At 41.7% G+C, this 27,261-nt stretch overlaps 2 protein-coding genes across 2 annotated transcripts; one reads left to right on the top strand and one right to left on the bottom strand.

The window, feature by feature from the left end:
* Positions 1–16,652: 16,652 nt before the first annotated feature.
* Positions 16,653–18,661, bottom strand: slirp (SRA stem-loop interacting RNA binding protein). The gene is made up of 4 exons (XM_056426920.1): positions 18,526–18,661; positions 18,023–18,081; positions 17,824–17,931; positions 16,653–17,056 (listed from the first exon to the last, which is right to left on the bottom strand). The coding sequence occupies exons 1-4, from the start codon at positions 18,590–18,592 to the stop codon at positions 16,979–16,981; spliced, it is 312 nt and encodes a 103-aa protein (XP_056282895.1). The 5' UTR covers positions 18,593–18,661; the 3' UTR covers positions 16,653–16,978.
* A 100-nt stretch (positions 18,662–18,761) lies between these two features.
* Positions 18,762–27,228, top strand: alkbh1 (alkB homolog 1, histone H2A dioxygenase). Its single transcript, XM_056426918.1, has 6 exons — positions 18,762–19,857; positions 20,749–20,857; positions 24,095–24,257; positions 25,104–25,194; positions 25,972–26,165; positions 26,310–27,228. Exons 1-6 carry the CDS (start codon positions 19,720–19,722, stop codon positions 26,746–26,748), a joined length of 1,134 nt encoding a protein of 377 aa, XP_056282893.1. The 5' UTR covers positions 18,762–19,719; the 3' UTR covers positions 26,749–27,228.
* Positions 27,229–27,261: the final 33 nt, after the last annotated feature.

Raw genomic sequence — 27,261 nt, 5'->3', positions numbered from 1 at the left:
GCCTTCTCCCGTAGCGGAGCTACAGTCAGCTGTTAGCTGTTCCCCGGTGGTGCCCAAACAGCCGGGATCGTGGGTACTCGCAGGAGTAGTAAGTCTATACAGAAGCTCGCTGTGCACCAACCACTTCACGTTTCCAACCAGTTTTCCCTGCTCAGCGACACACCCGCTGAGGAACACACCCTGGTTATCGGGAGCTCGATAGTCAGGACCGTGAAAATAGCAAAGCTACGGACCACGGTCGTGTGCCTCCCGGGGGCCAGAGCGGGCGACGTGGAGTCTTGTTTGAAACTGCTGGATAAGGACAAGCGGAGATACAGTCAGATTGTAATACACGCCGGTGGTAATGACGCCCGAGCCCGCCGCTCGGAAGTCACTCAAATTAATGTGGAATCCGTGTGTGCTTATGCCAAGACATTGTCGGACACCGTCGTTTTCTCTGGCCCTCTCCCAAATTTGCAGACAGATGAATTGTATAGCCGAATGTCGTCTTTCAACCGCTGGCTGTCGAGGTGGTGCCCAGCGAATAATGTGGGTTACGTAGACAACTGGAAGACTTTCTGGGGAAAGCCTGATCTGATGAAGAGAGACGGCATCCATCCCACGTTGGACGGAGCGCGTCTCGTTTCTGCAAACATAACCAAGTTGATCAACGGACAGCCATATCTGTGACAACGCAGGGTTAATGTCATAAAGCAGAAACAGAGTAGCCCCACGCCCCTGTCATCCCTGTCACCCAGTGTCCCCCAAAGCACATCCCTCCCCCGGGGCATCCGCCCCCTCTCACCCAGTCCCTCCCAGAGCTCCATAGAGACTGTGTCTGTCCCACGGCCACTTAAACTTAAATTAATTCTATCTTTCAGCAGTGCAACAAAACAGGACTATTAAATGTGGTCTCCTAAATATTAGATCTCTGTCATCTAAAGCTGTGTTACAAAATGATTTAATATCAGATAATCACATTGATTTATGTTGTCTAACTGAAACCTGGCTGAGCCATGAAGAATATGTCTGCCTAAATGAATCGACTCCTCCAAGTCATATTAATACTCACATTCCTCGAGGCACCGGTCGAGGAGGTGGAGTAGCAGCCATCTTTGAATCGAGCCTATTAATTAATCCTAAACCTAAATTACACTACACCTCATTTGAAAGCCTTGTTCTTAGTCTTTCACATCCAAACTGGAAAACACTACAGCCAATTCTATTTGTGATTCTGTACCGGCCACCAGGTCCATATTCAGAGTTTATATCTGAATTCTCAGAATTTATATCAAGTTTGGTTCTTAAAACTGATTAAGTTATTATTGTAGGAGATTTTAATATCCATGTGGATGTTGATAATGATTGCCTTAGTGCTGCATTCATCTCATTGTTGGACTCGATTGGCTTCTGCCAGAGAGTACAGAAACCCACTCACAGCTTTGGCCACACGCTTGATCTTGTTCTTACCTATGGCGTTGACATTGAGCATTAGAAGGTCTTCCCACAGAATCCTCTTCTGTCAGACCACAACCTCATAACTTTTGAATTTATAGTACCGGAGTGTACTCCGTTAGTCAAAAGTTTCTACACCAGATGTCTAACTGACAGTGCTGTAGCTGCATTTGATTCGATACCACGTCTCAATATAACAGAGGACTCCTGGTCTAACTTTAGTCCGTCCCAGATTGATCATCTTGTTGACAGTGCCACAGGCTCTCTGAGAATGACACTGGACTCGATAGCCCCTCTGAAGAAGAAGACAGTGAGGAAGAGGAGGTTTGCTCCCTGGTATAACCCTCAGACCCGCAAACTAAAGCAAACGTCACGAAAGCTTGAAAGCATATGGCGTTCAACTAATCTGGAAGAATCCCGCTTAGTTTGGCGAGATGGTCTTAAAACTTATAAGAAGGCCCTCCGTAATGCCAGAGCAGCCTATTACTCATCAGTAATAGAGAAAAAGAAGAACAACCCCAGGTTTCTCTTCAGCACTGTAGCCAGGCTGACAGAGTCACAGCTCTGTGGAGCCGAGTATTCCTATAGACCTCAGTGGTAATGACTTTATGAACTTCTTTAATGAAAAGATTTTAACTATTAGGGACAAGATTAATAATCTCTTGCCCTTAGCCAGTGCCAATCTGTCCTCAAGTGGAATGGCCTTGGAAACCGCTGTATGCCCTGGTGTATATTTGGAGGGCTTTTCTCCCATCAACCATGACCAATTATCTTCAACGGTTTCTACTTCGAACACATCTACCTGTCTCTTGGACCCCATCCCGACGAGGCTGCTTAAAGACGTTTTGCCTTTAATTGGCAGCTCTCTATTAGATATTATCAATGTGTCTCTGCTAACAGGCCACGTACCACACTTGTTGGTGTTGAACAGCAACACACCACCTGGACGGCACTCACTGGAAGAAACAGCGGTAGACTTTTACTTTAAATCTATAAAGCGTTTATTCAAAATCAGGATACAAGTAGACATCATGCATGGACCCCCCTTCCGGCTGGTACCCCTAGGGGGGCACATAAAACTTCCCCAAGTGTAACACTGTCATCCTCCCCAGATCAGTCAGGCGCCAGAGCCTCTAACCCTCATCCAGTCTTTGCCATCTTCCACATAATATTTATGCAAACAATACTAGGCTATGCTAAGCTATAATATATATTCTTTCCACACTCCTTCAAAGTGGCTGTTATTAAACCTCTCCTGAAGAAGCCCACTCTAGATCCAGAGGTGTTGGCTAACTACAGACCGATCTCTAACCTCCCTTTCCTCTCCAAGATCCTTGAGAAAGTGGTCGCAAATCAGTTGTGTGACTTTCTACATCATAATTGTTTATTTGAGGAGTTTCAGTCAGGATTTAGAAAACACCACAGCACCGAGACAGCACTGGTGAAAATTACAAATGACCTCTTAATGGCAGCAGATAAAGGACTCATCTCTGTACTGGTCTTGTTAGACCTTAGTGCTGCATTCGACACCATTGACCATGACATCCTATTACAGAGACTGGATCAGTCGATTGGCATTTCAGGCACCGCACTAAGTTGGTTTAAATCCTATTTATCAGATCGATCTCAGTTTGTATTTGTAAACGATGAAGCCTCGAAAACCACCAAAGTTAGTCACGGAGTTCCACACGGTTCTGTGCTTGGACCAATTTTATTTACCTTATACATGCTTCCTCTGGGCAATATTATCAGGGAACACTCCATAAACTTTCATTGTTATGCAGATGACACCACTCAACTATATCTATCGATAAAACCAGAGGAGACCAACCAACTCAGTAAAATTCAAGCATGTCTTAAAGACATAAAAACATGGATGACCTGCAACTTCTTGATGTTAAACTCAGACAAAACCGAAGAAATTTTACTCGGCCCTGAGCACCTCAGAGATCAATTATCTGGTGATGTGGTTTCTGTAGATGGCATTGCTCTAGCATCCAACACCACTGTAAAGAATCTCGGCGTTATCTTTGATCGGGACTTGTCCTTTAACTCCCACGTAAAGCAAATCTCAAGGACTGCATTCTTTCATCTACGTAATATTTAAAAAATCAGGCACATCTTGTCTCAAAAAGATGCAGAAAAATTGGTTCACGCGTTCGTTACTTCGAGACTGGATTACTGCAACTCCTTATTCTCAGGCTGCTCTAATAAGTCTCTTAGGTCCCTCCAGTTGATCCAGAATGCTGCAGCTCGTGTTCTCACTAAAACTAAGAAAAGAGATCACATCACTCCTGCACTAGCTGCTGGCTACCCATAAAATCAAGAATCACTTTTAAAATTATTCTCTTAACCTACAAAGCCTTGATTGGTGATGCACCATTAAGGAGCTTGTAGTACCATATTGCCCCACTAGAGAGCTACGCTCACTAAATGCGGGACTACTTGTAGTTCCTAGAGTCTTAAAAAGTAGAATGGGAGCCAAAGCCTTTAGTTATCAAGCTCCTCTTCTATGGAACCAGCTTCCACCTTCAGTCCGGGAGGCAGACACAGTCACCTCGTTTAAGAGTCGACTTAAGACTTTCCTCTTTGACAGAGCTTATAGTTAGGGCTGAATCAGGTTTGCCCTGGTCCAGCCCCTTGATATGCTGCTATAGGCTTATAGCTGCCGGGGGACGTTTTAGGATGCACTGAGTACCTATCTCCTCTTTTTTCTCTCCTTAACAACCACTTAAGCCCCATTGCACCACCTGTGGTGCATATTTGATATTGTGTTCTAAACTGTCTATAATATTATAATAAACATGAGCAAATATATTGATGTTGTACATCAAATTAAAGAAGACAACTGGGGCTACAAGTATCAGTGAGCCATTTAAACACAACTCAAACACCAACTGAAATAAAAATACAAATATCATAATCATAATTTTGTCAGGTGTCGGCCCACTCCGAACGTTTCCGTAGCTAGCGACATGTAGCTTTGTGCAATCATAAAAGAAGACATGTTCGAAAGCAAGAGGTCTTCACACAGATTCTAAATATCTTTACAGAATCCTTCTGCACCAAAGTATCACGGAGATATAAGCCAAAGAACACAGAAATATTTATCGCTTCATAGCTTTACATTCAGCAAATTCAACATACTTTTGTTCTTGAGAAGAAGAAAAAACGTTTCTCTCCCCTGCATTCCATCTGGCATGGCTTTAGTATGGAAGCCCGTTTCCGCCACTGTGATAAAAAAATTAAGATCCTGTAAGTCATAATTATGAGATACTATCTCATTATTATGACTTAACTATCTCATAATTTCGACTTACTATCTCATTATTATGAGATACTATCTCATTATTTCGACTTACTATCTCATAATTATGAGATACTATCTCATTATTTCGACTTACTATCTCATAATTATGAGATACTATCTCATTATTTCGACTTAGATACTGACTGAGGGTGGGGCGTAACAAAGCAGAGCAGGGAAGCTGTGTTGAAGAAACAGTGAACCAGGTGAATTAAAGATAAGGTTTGAGCTAACAGCAACTACCTTGTCACTGTACCTGCAATACAACCTTCGCAGGTAAAAGCCAATGAGAGGAGGCGAACGGCCGCTCAACAACTTGTAGAATCGCGTTATTTTCCGCTATTTTGACCGCGGTGTCTCAGTAAGTTTTACTTCACCACAGCGCTGGTTAAGCTAGCAGCAAATCGTTGTAAAATAAGCTAAAGCTGTCTGTATGTGACCTACCTGTTCAGCTAACAGTTTGTATCTTAAAAAATGGCAAATTATTGTAAACTCAGCTACCGGCTGAGACGGCAGCCCCTCTCTCTGCCTCCGGTACCTGCACGCAGGTAGCCTACATGAAACATGAAACGAAACTCTGTGTTTTGATGTCAGTGATTTGTTATTGTATTGACATTTTAAGTTTGTGTCCGGCAATATATTAGCCTACTACGTTTATGTATAGACTTTGAGGTAAACATTTCTGTTATGTTTAAAATAGTCTTCAGTTCTCATCCTCTTTTGCATGTATTCTTTTAATGAATATATTTTTATAAAAGCGCTTCCCCAAATGAAAAAGAGAGGTTTAGGAGAGGATGGTTCATGTTGTTTTTTAATTGAAAGGTGAAAGTTATCCTGACAAAACTACACTTACACTATACATAGGGTACTTCATAGGTCATACTACACCGTATGATTGCATTTCCAAATGTTGGCATGCACCAAGATTAAGAAAAATGTATTTGACCAAGACTTCACTTCAACCTTCGCAGGTAAAAGCCAATGAAAGGAGGCGAACGGCCGCTCAACAACTTGAAGAATAGCGTTATTTTCCGCTATTTTGACCGCGGTGTCTCGGTAAGTTTTACTTCACCACAGCGCTGGTTAAGCTAGCAGCAAATGACATCTCATAATATTGAGAAACGTTTCACAGGCATGTGTGTTGTTTCCTCATATGCGCCAAAGCAACAGAAGCAAGTGGATGAGACCAAGCTTACCAGAACCAAATGGATACCATCATTGAAGACTACTTCAGACGTGGATTCACAAATCGTGAAATTTTAGTCGTTTTGGAGGAATCACATGATATCAAACTAAGCCTCCGGACCCTAGAAAGAAAGCTACAAAAGAACCAACTTTGGCGGAGACGAAATAAGACAGATGAAGCTGAGGTAGCATCCTTCATTCACCAACAACTACAAACGTCTGGCAAACAGCATGGCTACAGATGGATGCACCAGAAATGTTGGATGGCCGGGATTATTACAGACAGAGAAACTGTGCGTCAATTGGTACGACTGATGGACGGAATGGGGTAGATATGCGTGCTCGCAACCGTTTGAGACGGCGTATGTATGTCAGCCGTGGACCAAACTATGTATGGCATATAGATGGGTACGCCAAATTAAAGCCTTATGGAATATGTATCAGTGGTTGCATTGATGGCTTTTTGAGAAAAATGATATGGCTAGAAGCATACAAAACCAACAATAACCCTCGTATAATCGCAGGTTACGTCATCGATGCTGTGACAGAACACAATGGATGTCCGCCAAAAGTCAGGTTAGATCACGGGACTGAGAATACCCACCTTGCAATAATGCAAAGGTTTTTGCACACCAGTGAGGATGAGAATGGCACTGAGTGTGTCACTTTAGGTCCAAGTACTGGCAATCAAAGGATTGAACGTTGGTGGTGCACTTTGAGAAGTGAATGCGCCCAGTTTTGGATGGACCATTTCGACCAGCTGAAAGCAGATGGCTATTTTGTTGGCAACTTCATTGACAAATCACTGATCCAGTTTTGCTTCCAAAATACCATACAGGTACAGTATTCTAAAATCCTGTTGATTACTGTATTAACACAGAGACTGAGGACGATTGTAACACTTTTTGTCCAAGCTCTGTAACTCGTAGGTCATCCCTTATTGGTGAAAGTGTTGTTGTTAAAACCATCCCTGGTCTCCCATAAGAGATAAGGGCATAAAACACAAATTATTTTCTAAAAATGTTTTTCACTCTTTCTGTCCATATATAGGAGGAACTTGATGACGTTGTAACTGCCTGGAATGACCATCGCATAAGAAGATCAAACAATCCTCGGGCTCCTAATGGTCGACCCTCCATAATGTATGCGGTTCCCAACCTTTATGGGGCTCAGAATTTCTTGCAGTCAGCTGATCAAATGAAAATAGAAATATGCCGAGAGGACTGTCGTTTTAAAGATCCTTGTGATGAGGATGTGTTTCACTTATGTATGGAACTTATGGCTGAGCACAATCTGGCAATGTCCGATGATCTGTATGAAATTACGGACTTGTATCTAAGACTTCGTGGGCTGGGGGAATGAAATATGTGGTATGAGAAACTGTCAGCTAGACTGCTATGATGTCAATATAGCTATCAAGGTTTGCTACAGTTTCAATGTATATCTGTAGAATATATCACAGAAGTGAAATAAAAAAGATATATAATGTATTAATACTTCCTGTATCCATTTCAAATTAAAAGCCCTCGAGCGTTTCTGTGGATGGAATCCCGTCATTTGTTAAAAATGCTTTTATTGATGGCTATTATCCAAGACAAACTCGATGAAAGATTGGGCTGGCAGCAGCAGCGCTGTCTGTGTGAACACCACACGCGCGTGCAAGCCGCAGCAGTTCAGCGAGGTAGCTGACGCACAGTTAGAAGTGCAGTGTGGCTCAGGTGTGCATCAGCACCATGGACAGTGTAGTGCACAGGGACGTGCACTCTGTTCCATTTATCATTTTTTTCGGAATTCCGCAAAAATGTTTAATTAGGCAAAGTGTTGCTTTTGATTGAGCGCCAATCTAGTTATTGTTATTACTCTTAACTGTGACTTTTTCTTTTTTTTGCTGATGAAGCCATTTTGTAAAACAGACTAGCTGTGTGAATATGTAGCCTATAGGTGAATTGGACACCCACGGATGAAAAACAAAACGTTTCAACTTCTTTTCCAAATGTGATTTTGAAATTCTTGCAACGCTGACATGTAAGGACATTTTTTTTAGGAAAAGTAAACGAAGGTGGATGATGTAACTTGTTACGAACAAAATGTAATTCATTTGTAAATATGACTAGATTTGCCTATCGGCGGTGTTAAATTAAACTAAATTAATAAAATCAAAGTACACCAGCAATTCTATTCCAAACGCACTTCAGGTGTCTTGCGCAGGCCGCTGTCCATGGTGCTGAATGATTTACACCTCAGGCTCTTCCGAAGTTGTATTACCTGACCTGTCCTCTGTCCATGGTGTTGCCGATTGTGTAGACAGTGATGGTGCATTCATAGGCAGGATGGATAATTGCTCAGGGCAAAAGGAAAGCATTGGTCAGCGCTGTTCATGAGTGGAAGTGCACCTGGCAACGTAGGCCTATAGTTTTTTTTTTTTGCTGGTTACTCGCCATCCTTGCGGATGGTCAGCTGTTATAAATATTCATGTTAGTGTTAGTAGTATCCTGGTCTTAAATAGGTGACAACAATATGAGACGTTGTACTCGGTGAAATGCGCATATATTTGCGCACTGCTCGTTTTCTTGCGCAGACCGACGGATTGCCTTCCGCATGCCCTGTATGTAAATGTGCAGATTAAGGTAGACACAGTTTATGAATTTCATCAAATCCTGTTGGGTTCGTATCTCTGTGTAATTTGGGGTGTGTATGTGTTCAGCATAGCTACCTGTGTGCTCGTGCACACGTGTTCTAATTATTTCCAACTGACAAAAACAGAGAGCCAAGCAGACACACAGCAGCGATGATGATTTTGTGACTTTTGATATATTTGACCAGATTAAAATTAAACACCTGAGACCCAGTGCTGCTTCCTGCTTAATTGAAAACGCCAAGATCACAAAGAAGAGCATTATAGGCGTAACCCAGCCAGCTACATATAGATGCATCTGTAAAACCATATGGTAACAATACAGTACTACAGTTTTCCAAACTTTGCCAATAAAAGAAAATGACAACATAGTACTGGCTACATATAGATGCATCTGTAAAAGTGTGCACCATGCATATGGTAACAGTAAATACATTTTTCAAAACGTTGTCAATAAAAGAACATGACACAGTACTGGCTACATAAAGTTGGCACCATATACACTGTAACAGTAATACATTTGTCAAAACTTTGACAGCAAAATATTTTTTTGTAAAGATTCTTCCACATATTCATATCTTCCCTTTATGTGCAAATAACAAAAAACATTGTTCGGTATCTGAACTGTGTAAGAACAAATGTACTATATACACAAATGAGAAAAGTATGATGATGCTGTAGATGTGTGGATATGTCTGAGGATTTAACCAATAGATTCCTCGACAAAATGTTTTTTGAGTGACTAATCCTGAGAGTTGAATAGATAAGCAAGTGATTGGTGCCACAGTGCTCTTTTCATCACACATTACTTACATTCTCACAGAGCAAGAGAACACTGAGCAATCACTAATTCTTCTATTTTGATATTAGATGTTTACACTCCTTACTTTAGGCATATTAGTTGAAATAAATCTTACAATGGTCAGTCTGCCAACGATGTCCTTCACAATGGGATTGAGCCTTACACTTAAGTGACTTTAACTGATGCCAGCCAAAATGTTACTTTTGTATTAATGCCTTTACATAACAAGTGCTTAACTAAAAAACAAACTGAAAACTAAAAGCATAGTTTTCAAAGACCCTGATACTTAAAAGTGGCAACAAAAGTTACTTAAACGTACATTTTAGCCCTCCTTGATCTCCACTGGCGTGATGCTATTATGTTCTCTGTTATGCTAACAAATGATCTCGGTAAGGAACAGGAAAGTTTGTCTTTCGAGCTATCTTTTGAACTATTTCAATCTTATGCATGGTTTTACATGAGGACGCTTGGTCACTGACATTATACAAGGAAACAAGCAAACAAGTTTGCATTGAAATGTGTATGAATACCATAAACACACACACACTCCCTGGACTAGATTAGATTATGTCCATTACCCACACATTAGATTCCAACACCTTGTTCATCTCGGAGCTGAAGTCAGGGGCGCTGTCATAATGGACTGACAGCTTCAGCACACAGCCACAAGTATGGTCCACAGGTCTTCTCTGAAAGCCTTGAATCTGAGTAAAGTCAATAATAATGTCTTTCCCCAGGAATAGATCTGACCCTGTGCAGAACCTGAGGAACAAACACAGATGCTGCATATCAGCATTCCTCAAATATGTGGTGAGGTACTTCTGAATGTCCTTCTGGTGGACATTCATTGTCTCTGGGAAGGAGAGAGACTTCACAACCTTTCTCACAGTTGGTTGCAGGGTTTCGTATACAGTTGTGAGGTCCTGAAGGCTGTGTCCGGCGGTGCTGAGTATTTTTGCCCATTGCTCAATGACATAGGCAGGCTCTTGAACAAGCCTTTTGTGGGCGAGCTCCTGGAGGATTTCATTGACATTGTTGGCTGTTGGTAACCTTCTGCAGCTGTGGTTGTCTAGGATCTCAATTAATTCTTCTTGGTCGACGCTGTTAAAATCTGATCTCCATGATTCAAACACTGTACGCTCAGACTCAGGCATGTATTTGAGGAAATTCTCCACTACATCGCTCTTCGCATATCCAAAAGCAGCTTGCTCTAATATGACAGGTGCGATCTTCACAGGAAGATATTTCTCCCTCGCCCATCCAAAAGCAATGATTCGACCAACACTCTCCCACTGCTGCTGTCCAAAATCATGCCTTAGAAAAGGCACTTTAAGAGCATTTCCCGTTGCACATTGGTCGTAGAATTCACTCCAGAATTCTGAGAGACAATCTCTCACAACTCCGCCATCATCATACCCCATCTCAAGTGTTCCATCTGGAAGAACAAGCTGGATTTTGATGTCAACATCTTGAAGTCCATCATCGCAGAAATGTGCCATGAGCTCTCGCAGTACCTGCCCTCTGTGAACAACTAATATTCTCTTCACCCTCTCACTGGATGATATGGTTTGTGGTGAAACAGGCAGTGTATCATCCAAATTCTGTTGCTCATTTTCAGAAAAGTCTCCTCCAAAAACAACGTTGCTGCTCTCAAAAACATCCTCACTCCCATCCTGTGTGGAATACAGTGCAAAGTCATAATTGTCATCGCTTGAAGTGCTTCCAAGGAATATCACTTCAGGGTTGACCGTTTCAAATGTAGCAGATGGCGGCGCTGTAGCAACACTGAGAGAAGAACGGGAAGACGGATTCTGAGAGCTCACCTGTCTCTCCAAAGATGGAGCTAAACCTGCTGTGACTGTGTGGACTGTCCATTATTTTCTTCTGTGTGGTCAAATAAAACCTAAGAAGAGGGAGCTTTGTGTCAATGTACAATTGTCCAACTGTAATTACATTGTCAACCGTCACCTCTTGGTAATCTTTGAGATCTAACTCAAAATCTGTTAAGGACCCCAGACTATTTATATTGTCTGGAAAGAACAGGCCAATTGCTTCTTGAATCAAATCCCTTTTCTGAGCATCCTTTGAAACATCGACTTTTCTTGTTCCACCTCCTCGTCTGGCTCTCACTTGCTTGAAAACCTCTTTTTCATTATCATAATGCATCCATCCTATTTCTATTTTTCTCATTGTCTTCAGAGCATTTCTTTTCTGAGATGGATGTGAGTGCTCCCCTTCGCTCGTGCTGCTGCCTCCTTCGTCAAAAGGTTTTCTTTTGGCCAATTTTTGTTTCAGGCTGTCATCAGCTGTATGGTGCTTGCATCAATCTAAACATGGAAACTTTGTTTAAAAAAGAGCAATCCTGATTAGATAACCAAATCATTTTGATAATATTTTGTTCATTCATTTAGAAGCAATACAAAGTGTCTATGCAAGTACAGTTGTTGGACTCAAATACTCTGCTTTTGCAGTTATATACCTTCTCGTGCTCCAGGGTCTCTATTGTTTCCTCAGGAACATTTCTCTGTCTCAAGAAGTCACTTAGATTATCCATCCTGTGAGCAAGGAAAGTTATTGGATGATATCATCATACATACATCATATATACACAACAAGAGTCTTGGGCTACAGATGAGTTATTTTGTGAGAGAAGTGGCATTGTAACTTTGCATTTGTACAGGTTTTTTTTCAAATCTGTGACACCACTACTGTGTTCTGCAATGCACCATGGCTAATATTTATATAAATGTGAAAGGCATTGAATCATACAGGTTGTATACTGTAAATGTAGCTTATATAAAAGGCGAGTCACTAAATATTGTTTTGAGGTCTGAGGCACTCGCTCTAAGTTTCAGGACAGACTGCTGCTGTAACTGCAGTGAAGTCTTGGTCAAATACATTTTTCTTAATCTTGGTGCATGCCAACATTTGGAAATGCAATCATACGGTGTAGTATGACCTATGAAGTACCCTATGTATAGTGTAAGTGTAGTTTTGTCAGGATAACTTTCACCTTTCAATTAAAAAACAACATGAACCATCCTCTCCTAAACCTCTCTTTTTCATTTGGGGAAGCGCTTTTATAAAAAATATATTCATTAAAAAGAATACATGCAAAAGAGGATGAGAACTGAAGACTATTTTAAACATAACAGAAATGTTTACCTCAAAGTCTATACATAAACGTAGTAGGCTAATATATTGCCGGACACAAACTTAAAATGTCAATACAATAACAAATCACTGACATCAAAACACAGAGTTGCGTTTCATGTTTCATGTAGGCTACCTGCGTGCAGGTACCGGAGGCAGAGAGAGGGGCTGCCGTCTCAGCCGGTAGCTGAGTTTACAATAATTTGCCATTTTTTAAGATACAAACTGTTAGCTGAACAGGTAGGTCACATACAGACAGCTTTAGCTTATTTTACAACGATTTGCTGCTAGCTTAACCAGCGCTGTGGTGAAGTAAAACTTACTGAGACACCGCGGTCAAAATAGCGGAAAATAACGCTATTCTACAAGTTGTTGAGCGGCCGTTCGCCTCCTCTCATTGGCTTTTACCTGCGAAGGTTGTATTGCAGGTACAGTGACAAGGTAGTTGCTGTTAGCTCAAACCTTATCTTTAATTCACCTGGTTCACTGTTTCTTCAACACAGCTTCCCTGCTCTGCTTTGTTATGTCCCACCCTCAGTCAGTATCTAAGTCGAAATAATGAGATAGTATCTCATAATTATGAGATAGTAAGTCGAAATAATGAGATAGTATCTCATAATTATGAGATAGTAAGTCGAAATAATGAGATAGTAAGTCGAAATAATGAGATAGTATCTCATAATTATGAGATAGTAAGTCGAAATAATGAGATAGTATCTCATAATTATGAGATAGTAAATCGAAATTATGAGATAGTTAAGTCATAATAATGAGATAGTATCTCATAATTATGACTTAGCATCTCATAATTATGAGATAGTAAGTCGAAATAATGAGATAGTAGGCTATCTCATAATTATGAGATAGTAAGTCGAAATTATGAGATAGTTAAGTCATAATTATGAGATACTATCTCATGAGATAGTATCTCATAATTATGACTTACAGGATCTTAATTTTTTTATCACAGTGGCGGAAACGGGCTTCCATACTTTAGTGTGTGTGTAGGTCCCTTTAAAAACCAGGCGGACTTTTGGGGAAGCGTCATAGTCAGCTGTCAGGAACTTCAATTTCAGCGAATCGGATTTCACATTTCAAATATGGCGACGCCTTTCTGTCTCCTATTGGCTCACAGTGCTGTCAATCTTGTCTTTCTTGGTACCAATCGATTCTATTGGCTCTAAGTATTCCAATGACGTATCGTTCTTTAAAATCCGCCCTTCCCCGGCGGAGATATCTGCGCGCGCAACAGCTGCGCTGTGACAGATCCAAAAACCGGCTTGCACAGCACGCACGCGCACAGCACCACTTTGTTTGATCGTTTTTTTTATCTTTGATTTACTGTTTTAAAGCCACATAATGATGTATTTGCATGTATTGAACACCACAAGTAAAAGTGAAAGTGAAATAAATGGTTTGGTACATGAGAAAAGTCAAATGGCACAGATGGTGCTTCAATGTGCCCAAATGCAAATTTTAGAGACCTCGCCTAAATTCTCTTTACTAAAAAGTCTCCAACTATTGTTCTGCTTCATTTTTTCTGAGTCAAACTTTGCAGAGAGTCTGTTCACAAGTTGTATTATTATCTGGGTGATTTTAGGCCTTTGCTGTGCATCCATCCAGGATATATTCATCCTGAAAGTGCTTTTTTTTCTAATCGAACCTGAAACTTCTATGAAAATAGAAGATTCATCTTTATTTACTCTTAACCAGTAACATATATGCTAATATTTACACATCTGAACAAAAGCTCACGTGTTCCCTTTATTATAACACCAACATTATTCAAATAGCTTGTGTGGTTGCAGAGCTACACCCTTTTTAGTTTGGGTATGTCATTTCGAGCAGAAACCTAAAAAACCGGGTGGGGGTCAAGAGGTTAAGGATGAATTTTCATCTCTCATTCACACGTTACTAACTCTGCTTTCTCCCCGGAGTCCTTTTGACTTCACGTCTCATGGGGTCATCGCACCCTATGAGATGGCATACTGTATACATACATCTACTGATGCCTAATCTGGATCATATCTGCCTGATGGATCATCGAGGTCTGGGTCGTGGAATTCCTGCTCCTGACTACGCCACTGTCCTGTTGAGACTCCGCCCACTGCTGAGACTCCGCCCACTCCTCCTCCCCACCGCCATCTGCCTGATGGATCGTGGAGGTCTCCATCGTGGAATATGCCTACTATGAACTATTCATACACTCTGTCACATTCATTGAATGTATTTTAACTCTAAATCTGTCCTTCTGTACACATTACATCTATTGCATCTGTCCATCCTGGAGAGGGATCCTCCTCTGTTGCTCTCCTGGAGGTTTCTTCCATTTTTTCCCCCTGAAGGGTTACTTCTTTTTTGGCTCTCTTCGAAGGCGGTCGCATTTTTCTCTCCCTCTCCTCCCCATGACCTTCCCTTCCCTGCTTGGCTCCTATCGTCATGTCTTGTCTTGTTTTATACTTGAGAGACTCTCTCCGCATCGCTCTTCGAACTAAAAACCATGGACCTGATCAACTGGTCTCTTAACGCAATTGACACCATCTTCTCGACGAGAAGCTCGGGTTCGGGGGAACCTGCCTGTCCTGCCGGGGCGTGTGTTGCTGGTTACACGATGGACGCGTGGGGGAAGTGGCATTTATTTATTTATTCTTGTATTTATTCATGCATTCATTTATTTATTTATTTATACTTAAGTCATTTTAAGTCCTCCATAGTCTTGTGCCTAGCAGCCCTTTCCGTGGAGGACGTAGAAGACATCTACCTATTCGGAACTATGATTACAGGATTTCTGCTGTTTGGATTTGGCGCTGTCCTGGCTTATCGGAAAATTAAGGAAACGGTGACAGCTGTTAAAAGCCCCCTAAGGCTGCCCGACATGATTGACGCGTTGGGTAGAGTTGTGAAGCTGACGGCTCTGCAAATGAAATTGGATCGATTTGAAATCCTATTGGGAAATGGGAGGAAAATGGAGGAATAGTAGTTGCGCAAATTGAAATGCAGCTACTGGAAGACCAAACAATCCCAATCTTATCTGCTTTCGGCTCCCTCTACCAGGACGGGCCTTGGCCAAGGCCGCTATTGGAACAACAACTCCTCTGAAGATCACTGAAGCGAGACTCTCTCATTCCCTTCCCCCTATCCACAGACACCTGTGGTTGTTTTCTCCCTAGGACCCTTCAAGGCTATCTCCATGGCAACGACCATCTTGCGGTCTGAGAACTCTGTCTGTTGTGGCCTGGGGGAGGACGACATACCAGGCCACTCACACACGAGCGTTCAACACACTGATATGCATTCACTACCCACCCCCCCCATCCCACGCCTTCGTCTGCTTCGTCCCCCCAGTGTGACAGGACGGGGTCTGTGGCTGGCGCTGTAATGGCTGACGGACCAGGCTGGCTGCTTGTCGGTGCTGGTTACCTTCTGCCCCCAATGGCTGGGCTTACCTCCCCTCCCCCCTTCCTACTCGTTGCAAGTCATGTTTAAGATGTATGTGCTTATGTGCTTAGGTGTTTTTTCCTGCTCCCACACTGTACCCCTCTAGGGTATAGTCGGGGGGTTGTTTTTTTCTCGCCTCTCTTCCCTCATGTTATGCTGTAATCTTCCATCCACCCTTTCTTTGCAATTTCGTTGCTTTTGTACCTGTACTCTAGTCAATGACAATAAAACCGAATACCATACCAATACCATTTGGGAGTTTTTCCTGATCCGATGTGAGGTTTTGGGGCAGGGATGTCTATGTGTACAGATTGTAAAGCACTCCGAGACAAATTTGTAATTTGTGAAATTGGGCGATACAAATAAAGTGAATAGAATATATATATATACACACACAAACAAATATATATACACATACATACTTATCATCACTGCTCAACTACATTGACTTTTTCCTGGAAAATTTTAGTTATGTTTTAATTACGATTGTAAATATTTTTTTCTGGTGAATTATGCTTTACAATGCGTTTTGTTTGTTTGTTGTGCACTTAGATTAATAGTATTCTAATCTAATTTTGAGTAAAACCATGACATAAAATACTACAGTAAAAGTGTTTCCCTAACAAACATAACACACAATGGATCCCCAAACTGTTTTATTGCTTTACACTGGAGATGAATAAATGATCAGGGAATGATAACGTTCGCATTAACCTTCTATTTATTGTTCATGTGTGGCATGATGCTTACAGGAAGTACAATACTATCACAGACAATAATGACTACTACTGCACAGTGCAATAAAACAGTGGCAATCATGGTCAGGCCCAAAGCCACTTAAGGTGTCCCAAAAGGAAAAACACACTTGGGTCATACTTCAGAATGGAAATATATACACCAACCCTGGTATAATGGTCTAAATCTCCCACAAATATCAAGGAGCTGAGGAAGCAGAAGCAAACGGTCTCAGTAAACTAGGGCCGGACAATACCAATAGCACGTCAGTCTCATCCACACAGCAGTATCACAGCGCTTCAGTCATGTTCACCGTCTCCATTTGACCTTTGCCTGCAAATGGACGTATGTTCCTCTGAACCTGCAGCTGAAAACAAACAGGGGAATCCAAAAGGATAATATGAATATTTTCAGAGCTGGCTCATAAACATTTTAGAATGTCTTAAAAACAAAATTAAAAAACCTCATATGCTTATATTTGCAGATATGTGGCTGAATTTTGAATCATGATCATTGCGGAAAGCTATTATATAACGTTTGGTGTGGGGAGTGGTAGCTGGAGGGGTGCCAGTTCATAGTCAAGGCATTGCCGGTTTGTCCTTGAGTGGGGCACTGAGTCTTTCCAGAGCAAATATCAACAGAGGAAAATACTATGGAAAGATCCACACCCCTTTTTTCAAGTGAACATAAACTGGTTTAAACATAACTGACTATTCATGTGATGAGAGGGGGCGGGGCTTATCTTTGTAGTTTGTCTCTGTAAAAGCAGTTGTAATTTCTACCATCCACCATGGAACTAACCACTCGTTCTGCTTTATACTTGTTGTGGACATCCCACAAACGTCAGAAAATCGAACGCACTCGTGTTTGGGTTCATAACATTATCATATATATATCACGTCAAAGGCACTGCTCAACGAAAATTAACGTCAATCGCAACCATTCGTGTCTGTACATCGGCAGTGCATTGGATCTTCTCGCACAAACAATTCGCAACGCTTTTGGTGTGAACGCAGCATAAATGGTCATGGTACTATGTGAAATTATGTCGATAACTCAGCTTCTATTGTGTTCTGTAAACGAGGACTTCGATATCCACCAAACTTTGCTTGGTGATGACCATCATTTGTTTACCTTTGCGCCCTCCAGCATGTGTGGGTCTTTCTGAAGCGCATTGTTTAGTCCTTCCTCTGTTGTGAAGCCCACCCAGCAGAAGCCTCGATGGAAGCCGGTCTCTTTATCCTGGTGCAACACGCAAACACAAGCAATGTAAGCACCATAGTTCAGCTTTGGCAAAAAGAGTAATTTAGTCATTCCAATGCTGACAACTTACAAATGGAAGAAGACATTTCCTCACTGCTCCAAACTGCCCAAAGTACTCCCTCATCTCCTCTGTAAAACAGACAGGGAAAGATCATGTTTCACTCCAACTTCTGATTCAACAAATGACAGTGCTTCAACTCCAAGGAGTCTGCAGCAGAATGCCCGGGTGTTCGTCCTGAGGTGTATTCGTAGTAGGCCTCCACTTAAGTGACTATCACAGTCCTCTGGCATGCCTTACCACGATGAAGGTTACACCGTGATGTTCTAACACAGCTGCTGAAGTACTTTTAGAATGCACGTAATAACCCGGAAATGCATTTCGAATTGAAAACCGGCTCTTTGATTCTAGAAAGACTCTAGTAACTTTAATTTGTTTCACATTATGCAATCCATTCCTGTCTCATGCGGAGCTTTTAGCTAGTTCAGGTGACAGCATCATGGACACAAAGTGGCTGGAATATCGCGCTACCACTAAATAGTCATTCTTATTTTTTAACCATGTCATAGACTTACTGCCGGCTGTAGTCCATGGTATTTTAGACACGAAGACCTCGAACACTTTCTTAGAGGGCGCCGCCATGTTTCGTCGTCGCCGTCTTCTTCTTCTTCTTTCACTAAATAGTGGGGCCACAAAGCAACGTTAAAGGTGAATGTCGCCACCTACTGTACGGAGTGAGAAACTTCTTCTTCTTCTTCTTCTTCTTCTTCTTCTTCTTCTTCTTCTTCTTCTTCGGCATTATGGCGCATGGCATCCAACAAAAGGTGCATTACCGCCACTTACTGTATTGGGTTGTGGACCAGTTAAAAAACATATATATAATAAAAACCCACATTCTCCACAGTGTTTTCTATATTGCAGTGCTCACATAGTCCTGTTGGGTGTTTATTTATTATTTGCATTGTTTTGCTCAGCCTTGTGTGTCCAATCCTCAGTCTGGTTAATGTATTTTATTCTGCAGTGCTTCCTTTGGTTATCCTCCTTTTGTCAACGTCCTTCTGAATAGCATAAATATATATTTCCGTGTCTAAACTGTGCTACTATTCCTTAAAAAAAATTCTTTTGATAATTGATTTAGCTTTTGCTTTCAAATACAATGTCTGTCATGTTCTGACATTCGAATGCTTACTTTGCTAATTTGTCTGGCGCTTCATTTCCCTTTACCCCTCTATGTGCCGGCACCCACATGAATGATAACAAAGTACCCAAATAATTTAGTAGGAACAGTGTTTGGTATATTTCATATCGGATAGGATATTACTTTATTTATCCCCAGGGGGAAATTTAGTGAAGCAGCAGCAAATATGTTTACAAATATATCCTTTTCCCATCATAGAAAAGAAAGCTTTTGTTAAAGTAGAATAAAGGATAGAAGCCCATTTCCTCTACTGTAATAATAGAATAAAGATCCTGTAAGTCATTATAATGAGAAACTTTCTAAAAATATATGACATATCATCTCATAATTATGACTTAGTATATCAACTCACAATAATGACTATCTCATAGTATCTTATAATTATGACTTGGCATGTATGTCTTAGCATCTCATAATTATTATGACTGTCTTCTCCTCCGCTCTGTGTCGGTTTGACCGAAGACTGAGAGATATATTTCCCACACACGCTATACCAGTGGGTGGCAGTAATTCGCCATAGCGTTGTTGACTAACAGTCATAATACACCAAAAAGAAGAACAAGACTACGTCATGGCCAAGATGGCTGCCTCCGTGGTGGAGAGTGGTGAGGATGCGTTTAGAAAAATATTCAAGTTTTACAAAAGAAGAAACCCTCCGCCAGATTTCAGAGACGTCATTGACTTTTCCAGAAGTGTACCAGGTGACCAGGTGAGCGAACGTCGGCTCAATGCGCGATAAAAAAATCGGATTTTAGATAACTGAAATCATTAATTAAAAACATTGGATTTTCTTGCGGCTTTGCCATTGGTGGAAGAAGCTTGTTAGGAAAAGATAGCAGCAAACTGAATAGAGTCCCAGTAAACTTATGTTCACTGTGTTTGTGTATTTTAACGACACGGTGTTTCAAACCTACTGGTTTTCGTGCGCGCGCGTGCGTTGTGTTCACTTACCAGCTGCAGCGGTTGCCTGTCTCCGTCACCAGATTCGTCAAACATATTGCTGGAAGAAATAGATTTTCTAAACTTGAGTAATATGTAAATAAAGTTTATCAATATTATTTTTGTATTATGATAGTCTGAATATTATTCATAAAAGCATCGCTAAATATGTTTGGAAGTGTTTTAATATCCACCAAAGGTAACCAGTTGTTTCAGATCACCTAACGTTAGAGTCTAGGACCTAGACCAAACTGTTTCCTGGACACAGAAGAGATGTGACATAATGGATGAATATCTAAATGACTTGCGTTGACACTAACAACAGGTGGAGTAGCGCATAGACTGGACGTGATGTATTGCTCACTTATACAATCATAATTGCCCGAATGGATATGAAATGTGGCTTGAGATCTTCAGCAATATGTTTGTGAATGTGTAACGAATATGGTGACGAGACAGACCAGTAGGTTTGAAAACTAGTTGGGGTGTAATAACGGTTATAAATAGAAGTGAGAAAAAAGCAATTGAATATGCCTCCTAATGTTGTTTTAATGCAACACATCATCACTTCAGATTAATCAATGAACATCCCCGAGACAGACGGGTTTAGCAGCAGAGCCAATGATTGTTCCTTTTTAGTGATTGTCTGTGTGATTGATAGGTAATCCCGGCTATATTGGACCCTGGTCGGGTGAGTGACGTGGAAGCTGCCAAGGTCGGATTACAGCCTGTCAGAGACTGGAGAGCCTTTGGCCTGAAGGGCTACCCAGGTAAACGCAGGACAGATGGAGAGACAGGCAGTTATTTACCAAAATACCATGAGTTCAACACACTCTTCGACCAAAACTAAACAGGGGCCGTGAGGGACATTATTCAGAATACCCTCTCACACACACAACTGAAATGCTCTCACACACACTACTGAAATGCTCTCACACACACTACTGAAATGCTCTCACACACACTACTGAAATGCTCTCACACACACTAGTGAAATGCTCTCACACACACTAGTGAAATGCTCACACACACACACACTAGTGAAATGCTCTCACACACACTAGTGAAATGCTCTCACACACACTAGTGAAATGCTCTCACACACACTACTGAAATGCTCTCACACACACTACTGAAAAACTATATGCTCACACACACAACTGAAAATCTCTCACACATACTAGTGAAAAGCTCTCACACACACACATGATATAAAAAGCTCACATATGAAAATTTCACTTGAAACGGAAGGCATTTCACTTGCAACGGAAGGCATTTCACTTGCAACGGAAGGTGCAGTGTTGCCAGGTCCGCGGTTTTCCCGCGGCATTGGGCAACTTTTGAAGTGTTGCCGCGGGTTGAATTTTGTGTCCGCTGGTTCGGGTAGACCTATTTTGCATGCAAATTACATGAATATCTTTCAATAAAAATCCATATTTTAAATGAAATTATCTATTTATACCCAAATCCTACCATAAACTGCTTTTAATGCTGGCATACTAAACATTTGGTGTTACTTTGTAGATGTTACAATACATTTGGCAATGATAGCAATGCTGTTGGACTTTAAAAGCAGTGTATATGGTTTGGCACGGGCATATTTTGAGTTCTGATATTGGGCTGGTTTTATTGGCCATTGGGCTGGTTTTGTCACACAGACCTGGCAACCCTGGGAAGGTGTTTCAGTTGAAATGGAAGGTGATCAAGGATGGCAGATCAACAATGTGCTCAACAGCCCTTCAGCAACGGCGTTACTAAACAACATATTGGCCTCAGCGGAGACAATCAGAACACTGTCTAATGCCTCAACTGTTCGGCAGCAGCCGGTGTTACACCCCTACTGGTTTTCAAACCTACTGGTTTCCCTACGCGTGCCTGCGTTGTGTTCTCTTAACATCTACAGCGGGGCTCTGTCGCTCACCAGATTCGTCACACATTCACAAACATATTGCTGGAGATCTTCAAGCCACCGTTCATATCCATTTCGGCGATTACGATAGTATAAGTGAGCAGTGCATCACAGCCACGGATGAAGAAATACATTTTAGAAAAAATAAAAATAAAAAGATCGCCCGACCTGGTTTCGATCTCTTTCACGCAAAAGGAGACTGCACTCAAAGACACGCAGTCTGTGCGCTGCGCCACCAGATATTAGTTTCAAGTCAAGTAATTTATATATTGATCCATTAAGTCACATATTGATCCATTAAGTCACCTCGTTTAAGAGTAGACTTAAGACCTTCCTCTTTGACAGAGCTTATAGTTAGGGCTGAATCAGGTTTGCCCTGGTCCAGCCCCTTGATATGCTGCTATAGGCTTATAGCTGCCGGGGGACGTTTTAGGATGCACTGAGTACCTATCTCCTCTTTTTTCTCTCCTTAAGGATGAATTTTCATCTCTCAATCACACGTTACTAACTCTGCTTTCTCCCCGGAAGTCCTTTTGACTTTACGTCTCATGGGGTCATCGGACCCTATGAGACGGCATAGATCCCATCTGCCTGATGGATCGCCTGGGTCGTGGAACTGCTGCTCATGACTACGGCACTGTCCTGTTGAGATTCCGCCCTCCTCCTCCCCACCGCCATCTGCCTGATGGATCGTGGAGGTCTCCATCGTGGAATATGCCTACTATGAACTATTCATACACTCTGTCATATTCATTGAATGTATTTTAACTCTAAATCTGTCCTTCTGTACACATTACATCTATTGCATCTGTCCATCCTAGGAGAGGGATCCTCCTCTGTTGCTCTCCTGCAGGTTTCTTCCCTTTTTTTCCCCCCTGAAGGGTTATTTGGGAGTTTTTCCTGGTCCGATGTGAGGTTTTGGGGCAGGGATGTCTATGTGTACAGATTGTAAAGCACTCCGAGACAACTTTGTAATTTGTGAAATTGGGCTATACAAATAAACTGAATTGAATTGAATTAAGTCAAAGGGATCTGAAACAACTGGTTACATTGAGCGGATATGTACACTTTGAAACATTAAGTCACATTTCTTATGTTGCGAACAAGCATCGCTAAACATGTTTCAAAGTGTACATATCCGCTCAAGGTAACCAGTTGTTTCAGATCCCTTCGACTTAATGGATCAATATATAAATTACTTGACTTGAAACTAAAATCTGGTGGCGCAGGCCAATATGTTGTTTAGTAACGCCGTTGCTTAAGGGCTGTTGAGCACATTGTTGATCTGCCATCCTTGATCACCTTCCGTTTCAACTGAAACACCTTCCCAGGGTTGCCAGGTCTGTGTGACAAAACCAGCCCAATGGCCAATAAAACCAGCCCAAAAACCAGCCCAATATCAGAACTCAAAATATGCCCGTGCCAAACCATATACACTGCCTTTAAAGTCCAACAGCATTGCTATCATTGCCAAATGTATTGTAATATCTACAAAGTAACACCAAATGTTTAGTATGCCAGCATTAAAAGCAGTTTATGGTAGGATTTGGGTATAAATAAATTATTTCATTTAAAATATGGATTTTTATTGAAAGATATTCATGTAATTTGCATGCAAAATAGGTCTACCCGAACCAGCGGACACAAAGAGTGTGTGAGAGCATTTCACTAGTGTGTGTGAGAGCATTTCACTAGTGTGTGTGAGAGCATTTCACTAGTGTGTGTGTGTGTGAGAGCATTTCACTAGTGTGTGTGAGAGCATTTCACTAGTGTGTGTGTATGAGAGCATTTCAGTTGTGTGTGTGAGAGGGTATTCTGAATAATGTCCCTCACGGCCCCTCATAGTATTGTCTTGGATAAAAATACAGATTCAAAGGAAATGCAACATGCAGTGTGATTTTAGTTTCACTTTGAGCCCCCAGTTATTTCACGCGTCACCGGACTCTGTGTCAGATCATCTTTATTCATTATGGTATACTACTGCACAGCCCTGTGTCCCACCACAGTGCTCTAGTGAGACAATATGTATGATGATGAGTTTAATCTTGTTCTAAAATGTTCACTTTGACCCAATACTGTACTGTTGTGTGTTGGTCAGGGTTCATGTTCATCTCCAACCCATTCCTACTGGGCTCCAAACCCTTCTGGGTCAGACAGTGTCTGAAGACCTATCCTCAGAAGCCCAATGTCTGCAACCTGGACATGCACATGTGTCCCTCTGACACCCAGGACATTTGGGACAAGAGTGTTCATGGCCTCAGGTGAGCTATTTCTGACTGAACCTGTCTGACCTGAAGCCTAGGCCAGTTAACTGTTGTTGTGCCAGGTCTTTAATGATTTCAGGTTGAAGCAGGGAGGAAGTGCTTTCATAACTCAGGCCTATTTCTTCTCTTTTGATCCAGCTGGACTATCAGTTTCCCTCTGCTTCCCGGTTTTGTTCTAAGTTGATATCTTCAGTACACGGAGATGTATGTAGAAATGAAACGAGCAGGAGGAAATCTGCTTGATGTAAAATTATTATGATGTATGCCTTGGTACAGCTCTAGTTCCTACAGCTAATCTGCTGCTGTTTCATTATCAGCCTGCTGGTGAACCTGCAGCCATCATGGTCACAGGTGTATTGGCATCGGCAAATGTGTCACCCGTCATCTCAGTCAATTGTCTTAACTTTGTTTTAGTTTCGTGGAGCAACAGACCAATGCAAAGCTTTTATATATTAAAGCTTTAATAAATACGGACACACGCTTTTTGTATGTTCAGTGCAGAACAAAGAGACACAAATTGTTCATGCACAAATGCTAGGCTTTAGCTACTGTTACTGCAGATAATGTTGTATTGAAAGGGAACTCCACCGATGTACCCCTCAAAGACTGTAGACGGGTGTGCGAATGCATACACACATAGTGGAAGCCTTCTGTGTCTTCAAAAAGAGCTGTGTAAAGTCTGATTTTTAACAAGGACAGGGAATGCATGGAATAGGACAGAAGATATGTTTTGTTGTGTTGCAATAATAATGTATATCACATGGCAGACAATGTCAGTTTCAAGGCTCAGTGACAGGGAGTGGCAGCCTGCCTTTGTAAATGTGCCGTGTTTGATCCCTACAGTAGTCCTCGCTCTGGAAAGACACAACCAAAGACTCTGCTTGACAGGCTACGCTGGGTCACTCTAGGATATCATTACAACTGGGATACCAAGGTAATTAATTCGACCTGCTTCATGAGAGGACCCTGAAGGGAGGATTTGATTAATGTGGACCAATATTCGCATCACAAACATACAGGTTTTCAGCATATTTTTTTTACATCTATCACAATTGTAATTAATTTGGGTCTCAAACAGTTGCTTTATTTTATTTTCATCAGAACGTGAGGCTATGCCATTCTTTCGAGTGAACGATTGAAGACTACTGCAAAAGAAAGTGACCGTTGAGATGTCGTCAGTGCTCTGTGGATATAAATGAAATCCCCCTCCACCTTCCTATATGTTAATACAGTGTTCATGGCTTCTACATCAAGGGGACTAGCTGCCCTTAACAAAGTGGTTAAGATGGTGACCATGACCCAGGAATTTTGTTGCATTTCTCTCATTCTTCTTTCTTTTTCTCATTTGTTTTTAAAACTGTCTTTCAGAATAAAAGCAGAGCAGAGACTGACATGGAATGAAATAAGGGCTATTAAATTCAGTTCTATCCTGTACAGTGGTGCTGTCCTCTTTAATTTGTAATACATATTGTCAAAAAGGGTATGTGATTAAGGCCACTAGGAGTATCCAGACTCATAAACTGTGGCACGTTTTAGGATGTTTTTGTCCGACACTTTTGAGATGATTTTATTTAAAAAAAATATTTGACCAAAAGTCTTGTAGTTGTTGCAAATAGGGACAAATTGACCACAAGATGATGAAAGACAATGGTCCCAGTCTGTTAAAACATTTGTCATTGTGCTTTTCCATTTCCTTTGTTGTTCCATTCAGATGTATTCTGCAAACAACTACACTCCTTTTCCAGCTGATCTCCAATCGCTGTCCTTCCAAATAACATCAGCCTGTGGGTTCCCGGGCTTCAACGCAGAGGCTGGAATCCTCAACTACTACCGATCAGACTCATCTCTGGGAATCCATGTTGATGAATCGGAACTAGATCACAGCCGCCCGCTGCTGTCCTTCAGGTGAGAACATTGAGGATTTTAGAATGCCGAGCACTGTTTTTTTAATGTGTTTTTATTGCCACATTAGTTCAGGATGTTGCAATATGGGACACAAATATATACTCTAAACACCCTCACTGGGCATCTTGTTGTCTTTTCTGATAGTTTTGGGCAGTCAGCTATCTTCCTGTTGGGAGGCACCCGCAGACAGGACCCCCCCACTGCTATGTACATGCACGGTGGAGACGTGATGGTGATGTCGGGACAGAGCCGCCTTCTTTACCATGCTGTCCCACGCATCGTTGCGGCACCCCAGGGCCATCCAGCATTAGAGATGGAGGGTTGCAGCTTGGCCTCGTCCCGACGCAACTGCTCTGTGGTGGAGCCGCTGTCGGAGCAAGACTGGGCCGTGTGCTCCAGGTACACCCAGAGCGCCAGGGTGAATGTGACTGTCAGACAGGTGCTGGGGCCTGGACAGAGCTTCTCAGAAACACCCTCTTCTCACCAAAAGACTGATGCAGACCAGACAGAGGGGCCCCATGACCATCCAGCAGATGAGTGTGGGAAGAGGAGGAGGGTTAGCTCTGATACTGTGGAGACATAACACAGACCACCTGTTGTGGGACATTTGCATCCAACACCAGTCTTAATTTGCAGTGATATTTTATTACATGGCACCTTGCTAAGAAGCACTTCAGATGTGCTCTTCAATCTGTTTGCTTACTTGCATACATAAAGGAAAATGTCATGAAGTGACTTCAGTCCAACTGATTTGTGTTTCACTGCTGAGGACCAGACTGCGTAACATGCCTGTCAGTAAGAGCACCAACATGCATGTGGTCATAGACTTTACACAGTTCTTGTTAACAAAGGATTCCTCACCAAATATGTAGCACAGTAATTAGATTTAGAACCGTTGGCTCCATTGACAGTGTGCAGATGTCATTGGGAAAGCTGGGTTCTGCGAAATGTACTTGCAACAATTTACAAATTAAAAAAAGATAAAGATTGCTTTCTGTTCAGACCCTGTTTTTGAATTTCCTGTTTTGAAGTGTGATTCTCCATAAAGTTTGATACTCCTGTATGATTCTTCTCCATTACTATCTCAGCTGCTCAT

The sequence above is a fragment of the Pseudoliparis swirei genome, chromosome 11 (assembly GCF_029220125.1).
Source record: "Pseudoliparis swirei isolate HS2019 ecotype Mariana Trench chromosome 11, NWPU_hadal_v1, whole genome shotgun sequence".
Lineage (NCBI taxonomy): Eukaryota > Metazoa > Chordata > Actinopteri > Perciformes > Liparidae > Pseudoliparis > Pseudoliparis swirei.
The sequence above is the reverse complement of the archived record's forward strand: the minus strand, read 5'-3'. Positions and strand labels throughout refer to the sequence as shown.